Source organism: Salvelinus namaycush, chromosome 41, assembly GCF_016432855.1.
Source record: "Salvelinus namaycush isolate Seneca chromosome 41, SaNama_1.0, whole genome shotgun sequence".
Taxonomy (NCBI): Eukaryota; Metazoa; Chordata; class Actinopteri; order Salmoniformes; family Salmonidae; genus Salvelinus; species Salvelinus namaycush.
Window position 1 is genome coordinate 6,187,775 of NC_052347.1, and position 12,010 is coordinate 6,199,784.

General features: G+C 44.2%; 1 protein-coding gene across 1 annotated transcript in view; it reads right to left on the minus strand.

The window, feature by feature from the left end:
- LOC120033965 (potassium voltage-gated channel subfamily H member 4-like) overlaps positions 1-12,010 on the minus strand; it is a 28,422-nt gene that overhangs the window by 7,538 nt on the left and 8,874 nt on the right. The window contains exons 2-9 of the mRNA XM_038980364.1: positions 7,137-7,370; positions 6,438-6,584; positions 6,166-6,290; positions 4,311-4,554; positions 3,602-3,759; positions 2,696-2,903; positions 1,870-2,064; positions 567-766 (exon numbers count right to left, since the gene is read on the minus strand). Of these exons, the coding sequence (XP_038836292.1) occupies positions 567-766; positions 1,870-2,064; positions 2,696-2,903; positions 3,602-3,759; positions 4,311-4,554; positions 6,166-6,290; positions 6,438-6,584; positions 7,137-7,370 (1,511 nt within the window). The remainder of the gene's footprint in view (positions 1-566; positions 767-1,869; positions 2,065-2,695; positions 2,904-3,601; positions 3,760-4,310; positions 4,555-6,165; positions 6,291-6,437; positions 6,585-7,136; positions 7,371-12,010) is intronic.

Genomic DNA, 12,010 nt, shown 5'->3' on the forward strand with positions numbered 1-12,010 from the left:
GAATTTTGTAGGTTGTTCCAACAATAGGGAGCACTTTTAGCCAATACTAGGTCTAAACCCATCACTGTGAACAAAAGACAACTTTCTAAAAGAACCAATCTAACCTCATTGGGCAGAGACTGAGAGAAGATTGGGAAATAAAGGTGGAGATGACCTAGATGTAAAATGACATGTCTGATTTAGAATCCTCCATCCCACACGGAGACACGACTAGACCACGAGGCCATTTATGTCTGAATGTGACAATACACACCCACACTGTACCATCTGATCGAAAGACCTTGGCAGTGATACAAAAGATTACTTTTGAAAATTAACTAACTACTCCCAACGTAAGGTGTACTCTCTCTGAAATGCTATTTATTTACATCGGAAAATAGATAAAGACCAGTCTGTCAGTACAGTATGTTTGTCTACCCTAATGGCTGCTTCCCAATGTTCCATCCTTATCCTAAAATGTGCACTTGCCCACTCCTCATCAGGGATTTGAAAGCATTGGATTGTTGTAATCATTGGCCAGAGTTTGTTACCACCATTGTTAAATACATATGTGTCATGTGACCCACCTCGTTGGCATTGATGCCGTTGTTGACAGACCAGGTGGTCTGGAAGTACTCCAGCATCCTCTGTTTCAGCAGCTGGGGCAGACGGTGCACACGGATAAAGTCCTTGATGTCCTTCATACGCGTGTGGTAGAGCGAGCGCCGAGAGTACATGCGCTGGATGATGGCCGTCACGTTACCGAAGACCACTGCATGCATCAGGGCTGCAGGTCGGACGAGGAACAGGGAACATGGGGGTCAAGGAGTATCACAAGATTACTCATTTGTGCCCAAAGCACAGACATATGCAGAAGAGAGTCATACCCAGCCATCACCATGCCTTAAGACTTTTTTAAAGAGATTTGTGAAGACATCTCGAGACATCTTAATACATGTCTTGAAAGAATGAAGAAAATACTGCTAAAGATGTCTTAAAAACATCAAGTGTTTTCAAGAAGTCTTAATAAGACAGCTTGTGTCTCAAGACGTCTACTAACACTGCCTCGCTTCCAATGAACTTACCCCCCATGAGAATGATGCAGATGGACTTACCCCCCATGAGCATGATGCAGATGGACTTACCCCCCATGAGCATGATGCAGATGGACTTACCCCCCATGAGCATGATACAGATGGACTTACCCCCATGAGAATGATGCAGATGGATTTACCCCCCATGAGCATGATACAGATGAACTTATCCCCATGAGAATGATGCAGATGGACTTACCCCCCATGAGCATGATACAGAATGAACTTACCCCCCATGAGCATGATAGAGATGGACTTACCCCCCATGAGCATGATACAGATGAACTTACCCCCCATGAGCATGATACAGATGGACTTACCCCCCATGAGCATGATACAGATGAACTTACCCCCCATGAGCATGATGCAGATGAACTTACCCCCCATGAGCATGATACAGATGGACTTACCCCCCATGAGCATGATACAGATGAACTTACCCCCCATGAGCATGATGCAGATGGACTTACCCCCATGAGCATGATGCAGATGGACTTACCCCCCATGAGCATGATGCAGATGGACTTACCTTCCATGAGAATGATGCAGATGGACTTACCCCCATGAGCATGATGCAGATGAACTTACCCCCCATGAGCATGATACAGATGAACTTATCCCCATGAGAATGATGCAGATGGACTTACCCCCCATGAGCATGATACAGATGAACTTACCCCCCATGAGCATGATGCAGATGGACTTACCCCCCACGAGCATGATGCAGATGGACTTACCCCCCATGAGCATGATGCAGGCGGACTTAGCCCCATGAGAATGATGCAGATGGACTTACCCCCCATGAGCATGATGCAGATGGAGAAGATCTTCTCAGCATCTGTGTTGGCACACACATTGCCAAAGCCCACACTGGTGAGGCTGCTCAGGGTGAAGTAGAGGGAGGCGATATAGGCGCTGGGCATGGAGGGGCCGCCCATCGTACTGTTGACGTACGGGGTCTCCAACCGCTTCCCCAGCTCCTGCAGCCAGCCTGGAGAGTACAGCAGGACATGGTGGACAGAGAGGGGGAGAGGGGGAAAAAGGAAGAGAGAGGGCGAGAGAGGGCGAGAGAGGGAGGGAGGGAGGGAGGGGTGGAAGACAAAGAGAGAGGAGGAGAAAAAGAAAAATGCATGACAGGGATCTGATAGGAGTCCTGTGAAAGAGATTGGGTTGTTTTATCCTTTGCTTGACTCTCCATCCAGAGGTGATATTATAGAGTGTGAGGCATTCTTGCTGGGAGTTAAATTGGATAGTCACTGTAGGGGGGACCAGCCAAACAGTCTCTGTCCATTACTCTGTGACCTACACTTGCTGTGAGGTTGACTGGGAGGGTGTTATGGAGGGAGATGGACTGAGAGACCAGTTCAGAAGCATTCAGGCTTGTCCAGGGACCGAGTGTGCAGAGGGGCCATAGCATCTAGCTGTCAGGCAAGTGAAACGAGTTACTGTGTTACAGACACATGTAGAGGAAAAAGTGGTCACACATGGCTGCTTCCTATAGTAAGCCGAGGAGCTTGACAAAAGGAAACGTTCTGTTGATGTGTCTACTGTGTGAGAGTGGTCCAACAACCACACACAAAAAACAACCATTCACACACAAATACTAACAAACAGGCGCTCACCTATATCCCAGGTGACAGGGTCGCTGCTCTCTATCTCCTTGCGGCCAATGACGTACCAGACGCAGGCCATCCAGTGGGCAAGCAGGGCGAACACAGACATGAGCAGGGTCAGGACCACAGCACTGTACTGGGAGTAACGGTCCAGCTTCTGTAACAACCGCAGCAGCCGCAGCAAACGCACCGTCTTCAGGAGGTGGACCAGAGAGGTCTGGACAGGAGGTAACGGACATGTTTACATGCAAGGATTCATGTAGAGATGACACTTTGAATTGTGACAGATGTAAAGGTCAAAAGACGTTAGAGAGTTGAGTCCTAGTCCGGTTAAACTCGTCAGACATTATATACAGTATAGACGATTTATCCTCTGTACTGAACTGATATCTCCAGAGACACGCTCTAGCTGAGATGCAGGGAGCAAACATTCCTCCTACCACTCCAATATCGCACTTCCCCCAGAGGCTAAAGATGCATTCATCCGTAAAGAACAACACATCTCTTGGAAAGCTTGAGAAACAAATGATTGGTGGAAAAGGGGTAGTTGAACAGTATCACATCTCAGAAGCCCAGGTAAGATTAAGTGAGAAGGCTATTGGCTGAGATGTTAACCGTGAGACAGAGAGAGAGCGATGGGGAGTGCAGCTAGTGGATAGTGGGAGGGACACTAGAGAGAAGGAAGGAGCAGCTCAATAAAGCATTGAGGTGGCAGACCTAATCCGTTACAATTCAATGCTCAGGGGAAATAAAGAGGACCAACAACATATTTTAAGAGGGAAAACGATTATTCTGGGAAGGGCTATCGAACAAGCACTGTCTGTTCAAGATAGGATAAGGAACTGCATACACACGCGAAGCCAAACGCCCATGACACCCATACATGCACAGTCAATGACACCCATGCAAACTCACCACTGTGATGTTGAAGGCGTAGAGGAGGTCAAAGGGCAGAGCGGCAATGAGGTCTATAAAGAACCAGGTGCCACAGTAATGGAGGTAGATTGAGCGGGCATCGTACACCACCTGACCCGACTGACTCACGAAGGTGGTCCTAAAGTTCAAGATGATATCTGGGGAGGAACAGGACATGAGCAAAACAATATTTTATGCTTTACTCAATTACACAACAAGTGTGTAAAGTGAGTGGATAGGCTCTACGTTCCAGCATTTTTCCAGGTGAGCTGTAAATGCTAATTATGGCATGACACCAACGGTTTAGAATTACACACGATGTGAGGATAATTTTGTACACGAACGTCCCTGTACATAATTACCATTTCCTCAACTTAAAAAAGTCTGAACCCCATCACAGCTGTTTTAGGATCACACATCCATCGGAGACAGGAAGTCTCTTATTGTGGCTCAAAATCTGAGCTGTAACCAGGGGTGACACAGACACCATGATGAGTTGGTAATGAAGGTGGGTGAGCAAGTACAGTCAAGTGTGACCAATTTCCAAGGAAACACCCACTGCCACAGCAGGAAAGAACAATTCTTGATCAACTATATTCCAGAGGAGCTAGCTACTGGTGCCAATTCATTTAGCCACCGCAGTGATATGACATTTACCATTGGAGTACTATGTAACCACTCTCAGTACTGTTATACAACAGTATGTTACCTAGAATGAAGAGCATTTCCACTGCGATGTCACTGGCAATGGTGCTACGGGAGTCCCAGTCGGTGTCGTCCTGGTGACTGACGAAGCAGACATTGAAGGGCACGGTGACCGCCACGTAGAAGGTGGCCAGTAGGATCAGCCAATCCCACAGGGCCTTGGATACGCTGTAGTGGAGCAGGATGAAGCGGGACTTCTGCACCGCCGCCACCTTGTACTCTGGGAGAGAGGGCTTCTGGAATACACTCTGCAGGGAGACAGGGGCCAAGGGTCACAGGTCATAGGTCCCAGGCCACAGACAAAGCCCAAGACAGCACACTGGCACAGTGGCACTTGTACCTATGCTAACATCTCAAGAATGCACTGACACCTAATTGCCCTAGCTACATCAAAATCAGTGTCTGCACTCCCTTGTCCCCAATCCAAACTCCTCTGTGGCACAAGAGAGGAGAAGTAAATGTTCCTTTTAGGAATAAAGGACGTCAAATCAAATCAAAGTTTATCGGTAGCGTACACAGTTTAGCAGATGGTAAAGCGGGTGCAGCAAAATGATTGTGTTACTAGCGCCTAACAGTGAAGTCAAATGTCAAGCAATTACCCAAATAAACAAAAATCAGGAAACATCTTAAGGGTTGAATGGCATCTTTTCAAGACAGAAATCAACATCATGCAATTAGTGGCCATAGGCTCACAGCAGTAGTAACTACAGAAACAGTAGCAGGTACTCTAACAGGCCTGGGGACCAAATGGAAGCTCATTTGATTTTACAATACACGAAAGACCAGTAGAGACAATTATCGACATGTTCTTTTCGACACATATGCAGAACCACTGACTTTATCCTCCATAAATGACTCAGTGTGAGGGAGATGAAATATGGATGAGGAACTATGGAGATCCCTTGAGGTAATGAGATCTGAACGTAAATCCCCTCTGTCGTTCTTCAACATGACTAGAGGTGCTGCTGAATAGCTCAGCAGAACCTCCAAGTGGGAACCCTTGGTGGGATAATAGCTGGGTACATTATGGGAGATAATTACTTGGTAATTGCAGATGGAGGATTTAGATGCACAACAACAACTGAATGTGTACAGATCTGTCGCAGGAAAAGCGCAGATTACAACGTTTTTCAAAGCATGCAATGCCACATAGCCCATACTGTTGTCAATGGTAACCTCACTTTTTACACAATCTTAAAAAACATTGACTGATCACCACCAAGTATGTAAAAGGTAGGATTTGGAGAGAGTGAATTGTCATACATTTCATTGATATTTTTAAAGTTATAAGTCTCTCAGCATTTAACGGTACAATTGACGTATCTTTAAGTAACAACTACCTCATATAAGACCTGTATAAGAGAGGAAGAGGGAAAAGGTTGAAAATCCTTGGTTCTATCTGTCCACTGCTGTGTCATACTGTGACCTCTCTTCCGGTACTTTCCTTTAATTAGTGAGATGATACCCCAGCTTTCCCATGTCCCAATCTGCAAAAGGCCACACTGCATCTCTCTGTTGCTCTATATATACCAGCACTACAAAGACCACACACAGCAGACCGGAGCTTCAAAGGCTGCCTGATCAATTCCTCTATCTGGGCCAAGCTCAACCTTCCTCAAATGGATAGGTAAATGTCACCTTGCTCTATATTCTCCCTAACACCTCTGCTCAAATATGTTTTCATTTGAATGTGGTAAGAATGTGATTTTACATGTGATATGAAAACCAATGACGTCATCTTTCAGAACGCAGTTGGTAATATAATGAAATTATGCCTTTCCTCTAAAGAAAAAATTCATTTTTTGTCAATGAGTCAATACGCTCTACTGTACAGTACAGTGAGGTCCATGGGAACTCACATTAGGCAGTTTCCCCTTGCCCCTCTTGGAGAACTGGTTGGTGAGGTGGTACAGGACAGTCCTTCCCCTCTCCCTGGCTTGGGAAAAGTGGGAACTGCTGCGTTTTCTGCTCTGATGTGCGTCCTCTGAGATGCCTGATGACATAAGGACAATAATGAGAATGGGTTATTACACTTCTTAAAGCCTTCCTTTTACGCTATCATCGTAGAGAGCATCATAGTCTAAATGATAAACGGTTCAATAAGGTGTAAACCACAGTGTTAGTAGAATACCTGTGGCCTCCCCCCCTCTGCTGTTGCTGTGATGGTGGCTTTTTCCGTACGACTCAGTGACATCCTTGAAGGAGAAAAGGAATAGAACCACTTCACCCTTCTCATTCTTAATCGGCACGATGTCAAGAAGGCACCAGAATGGATTTCCTGTGGAAGCAACATTATAGAAGAAGTAAGATTTAGTGGTCCTCAAATGTTTTCAGCGGGGACCCAATTTTTGTCCCGCCAAAACTTCTGAGGAACTCATTCTTTTCCCAATAATTTCTCATGACACCATCCCATCCCATCCCACCCCAAATCTAATGACACAACCTACAAAATCTGTAAATGTATATGTTCATGTCAACAAATAACCTTCAATTTATTGCATTTTCATCTCTAATCAAAATGAAAATGAACCAAAATACATTTACTCAATAAAATTGTGTTTTTCAAATGATCTTTCTCAAAATGCTTGTATATTGTCCCCTTAAATAATCTGCACTCTTAATTTAAACTACTTTGAATACCACTGAGTTAAATTATAATGACACGTGGAGTTGAGGACTGTATTTTACTCTACTCCCTCTTCATATTGTGCAGAAGTGAACTTGGTGTATGTTGCATCCTCTGTCCATAGTTCTAAAAATACATTCAAAAAAATAGATCTAGTTGGATGATGTTGTATTGAGGGCCACCATGTGTTGACTGAATGCTCACCGTTCTTCATGTAGAAGCACACCTCCCCCTGGTACTCCTGCTGTCCCTCCAGGGCCTTGTCCACCTGCTGCCTCACCCTCTCACTGGTCTCCGCCCCGTGCAGGAAGCGACACGTGCACGTTTTCTGCATCACCTCAGTGCGCACAAACCCCGTCAGCTCGCAGAAGCCGTCCGAGCAGTACACGATGGGGTAACCTTGGCGACCCTGGGCATTCCCAAGAAGGAAGTTGCTGTCTGTGGAAAACAAGGAGAGATTATTAGAGACATGATGTACTGTACCCTAACTCTGTCTGCGTAATGATTGCTGTATAAGTGGTCAACCAATTATTTCTGTCCCTCGAGTACACTGTGTGATTCAGACATTAAATGGATGAATGTCCTTGCCCCTGGATGCTGAATTAGGCTATGTAATTAACAATCAAGCTTGTGTTGAATACAGCCATCTATGAAGGTGGAACATAGCGTCAGGTATTCAGTCGCTTTCAGGTTTCTTTCTGAATCTCTCTCTCCTCCCACTCATTTTCTCCTCTCAAGGTCTATTTCATCCTTTAGCTGTCTGAAAAAGAGCTCTGCCTGTCTCGGTCTCAGTCGATCTAACTAACTAACTAACTAACTAACTAACTAACTAACTAACTAACTAACTAACTAGCACATATAACCCACCCACAGCAGCCTGCATGGACATCAGAGCAGGCTTTGAAGTTTAGGCCTGTGAAGTCTGGTGGATGTGATAGGAGAGAAGAGGGGACCCAGTTCCCTCTATGGGGGCCCACAGCCCAGGGGGCCCCCCAGCAGGCGCCTGGGGACACTAATGGGGATAGGAAATGAGCATCATGTGCAGTATCCACACATCCTCCTGCCCATGTAACCAAAGACCGCGCCAGCCAATCACAGGACAGGCTGGAGCTTCTGATTCAGTAGCTGCCTTTTGATTCTGTCAGACTCTACTGAAATACCAACCACCTCTCAGAGCTGCATCCATCAGTTGAACTGTGCAGGCACTCAGGCTGAGCGGAAGGGAAGATGTACTTTCAGCAGTAAGAATACAGGTGCGGTGGCACGGTCATTTAGACCCCTTTCTGATATGCCCATGTCACGTTTCAGCTATGAATCATTTGTGTTGTATTGTTCTATTTACGTTTCAGTCATTTAGCAGACACTCTTATCCAGAGCGACTTAGTGTGTTCATCTTCAGATAGCTCGGTGGGACAGACACTATCAGCAAGGTCAGTGCCAGCAGGGGAAAAAGGTCAAGCGCGAGTGTTAGTTCACAAAAGGCAAGGGTGTTATAGTTTTTTTATTTTTATAGACGTCTTTATTTTTATGGGAGGATGGAGGGTGCTGGGGGATTATTTAACATACTCCTTGAAGTTTTTGTTCAAATTTGATTTGCTTGATTTAAATGTACCTCTATTTATCTGCTATTTACCTGCTTACTCTGTTGAGTATTTGGTACAGCTGTAAACATTTATGATTGATATATTCCTCCATAGTGAGTTGAACAACTAATCTCCATTAAAAAATGATTGCAGGCAGCTGTTATATGGACCATCTCCCTCCCCTCTGTTCCACCCTTTCAAAAGGGTTGCAAAGTAGACTGTATTGTAGCACAGCGCCTCATTGTGCAGAGACAATTGCCCATCACAGATGTCTCCCACAATCCAATGCCTGTCCGTTGTCACCTGTCCCCAACTATCAAGTCCATTGGGTCACTGCTGTATAGAGTTTCATAGGAAATGATTCCACTGACTGAATTCAATTCCATAATGTATCTATTCATCCACTGCTCTTCCACACAGGGGTGGTTTGAGTTGGACAAGACAGAATTTCATGGCCAGAGTTTCCTATTCTCGCTGTACATGTGATGATGGTCTGATCATACCCTGTCAATCAATACACTAATTATCTCCGTTATTATTAGATGCGTAGTGCGTAAACACTGAGATCACAGTTTGAAAGTCTTTACATAAGCAGCCCATTATCATTAGCTAATGAGGCAATCTGGAGAAATCCTCCATGAAACACAAGGAAAAAATTGACATTTGCATTGACAATACTGCAGATGTTGTGTCAGATAAGTATTACATACACACTTAGTACACAAGTCTAATTGATCATTAGTTCACACAGAGTGGTGAAGAGGACCTAAGTGCTCCAGATCTCTTGTTAAGTTAATTCTGTCATTTGAGGTGAGCCACAGTCCGACTCCCAGCCAACACTCAGCCTACTGAGCCATGCACGGCTGTTGTTGAAAGGTGTATAGATGGAGGATATCTTTAGATTGAGGTAGGTTGTATACTGTTACCGTATACAGAATTTCCTGTCGAGAAAGACATCGTTTTAAAAAACATTTTACTAGGCAAGTCAGTTAAGAACAAATTCTTATTTACAATGACAGGAACAGTGGGTTATCCGCCTTGTTCAGGGGCAGAACGACAGATTTTGACATTGTCAGCTCGGGGATTCAATCCAACAACCTTTTGGTTACTGGCCCAACGCTCTAACCACTAGGCTACCTGCCACCGCAAAAACATCAAACTCCTGAAATGTCACAGTCGCTTAAGTGACTGATGTAGAGATAATTAGTACAGAAGCTACATGAGACTTTATGTGCCCAGGATTGGGTTGCCATAGCAATTTGTAATTGTTTTAATAAAAAGCATATGGCAAAGCTGTTATTTCCACAGGGAAGAGGTAACCAGGATACGGTCCCTTTTTTATACAGGAAGAACACAAATAGATTCGCAATAAGTTAATCCTACGGGAAAACATACTGATTATTAAACAACTGGAGCAGCATTTGGACCAATAGAGTTTTTTGTTTTACAGTAGCTTCATGATCATCATTGTTACTTTGTTACCCACTGTTTCTAGGCCGTCATTGAAAATACGAATTTGTTCTTAACTGACTTGCCTAGTTAAATAAAGGTAAAATAAAAAATAAAAACTTGGCTTAGACTGATACAGACAAGTGAAAGAAGGTTGTTTTTCTAAACCAAAGCAAACAGATGGTAAGTCCTTTCTCCAACATAACTATTATTCTGCTAAAATGCATGTTCTCTCTCTCTCTCTCTCTCTCTCTCTCGTTCTCTCGTTCTCTCGTTCTCTCGTTCTCTCGTTCTCTCTCTCGTTCTCTCGTTCTCTCTCTCTCTCTCTCTCTCTCTCTCTCTCTCTCTCTCTCTCTCTCTCTCTCTCTCTCTCTCTCTCTCTCTCTCTCTCTCTCTCTCTCTCTCTCTCTCTCTCTCTCTCTCTCTCTCTCTCTCTCTCTCTCTCTCTCTCTCTCTCTCTCTCTCTCTCTCTCTCTCTCTCTCTCTCTCTCTCTCTCTCTCTCTCTCTCTCTCTCTCTCTCTCTCTCTCTCTCTGATGGCAGTACATAGTGAAAGCCATGTTGAACCTTGAAGGCTCTAAGAGCTTCTATTTCTCTTTGCCTCTCTCATTTTCTCCCAGAATAATTTCTGAAATGACCGTCCACACGACAAAAGGGACTTCTCCATTGTAGTGAATAACTGTCCATTTCTATTACTTTTCAGTTCATGCACTAGCTTCAGTAATTGCCATCAGGTGATGAAGTGCAAAACCCAAACCAATCTAGTTACATTACACAAGCAAAAAAAGCCAGGCCCTTTACATCAATCACAACAACAATAATGACAATTAGTGAATTGAAATGGAGGGGAAATGCTATTAAATAATTGTATGCCTCAATGAGGAGGGGAAAGCTGGGTGTCGCTCCCAGCCCACACAGATAATTAGACTGAATCATTCTGTGGAGCGACAACGAGACAACAATGAAAGCTTTAGCCTTCTGCTCTGCACACAAATACGACTATTGCTGTGTAAACACTGCAATCGATAACTCCGCTCTGACACCCCGTACCATAATCCACAGAGTGCAACCTGAAATGTACATATAAATGGGAATAACTGTACAATGTGTACTGTACGTTCCTATTGTATACAGTAGTTTATTTGCATTCTGGCAACGACTAAATAATGTATTAAGAGTGAAATGAGAAATTATATAATGGATTGTTATAGAGGGAACTGTCCTTTATTACAGCCTGTTTTTACAGAGAGTGGATGACTGATATCGATACCCAGATGCTGTTTGATTGGCGCTTAACCCATGCATAATTAACTGTCATTTATGTACCTGCTCACATGTTGGGATCATTTGGCTGTCACTTTCATTCATTCTGTAATCGCTTGGTCTATTCACATTACACAATGGAGAGGGTCATTTAGTTAAGGGAGGCAGTCATACATACATTACATGCTGCAAATCCACCCACTTGTTGTCGCACATGATATTAGAATATTATGTCATAGGTCATAGGTTGAAGTTGAATCATTTTAATGTCTATTATACACTGTGTGGGCTCCCGAGTGGCGCAGCAGTCTAAGGCTCACAATTGGCCCAGCGTTGTCTGGGTTAGGGTTTGGCCGGGGTAGGCCATCATTGTAAATAATAATTTATTCTTAACTGATTTGCCTAGTTAAATAAAGGTAAATAAAAAATAAAAAATAAAAATTACGTTTTGGACTATTTTATCAGCTCCCTACAGACATTTCAAGCTCCGACTACATCTCTTCCCTTTGGATAACGGCTCCCTGAACCTCACACTACCCCCAGACCGGTTCAGTCTTGTCCATTAAAGCTTTTGGCCAGCTCCTCCACCCACACCATGACACGGAGGTTCTGTAACCACCAAACTTGTGAAAAACATTATTCTGACTCTGTATTTGTGTGGGTGTGTGTGTGTGCAGCCTGGTCTCATAGACTAGACGTATTAGTATGATATGTTACATTTGGTATGGTTACATACGACAGCAGTCTACTTAAGGGATTAAGGGAAAAGCGAAAGTAGGGTGGT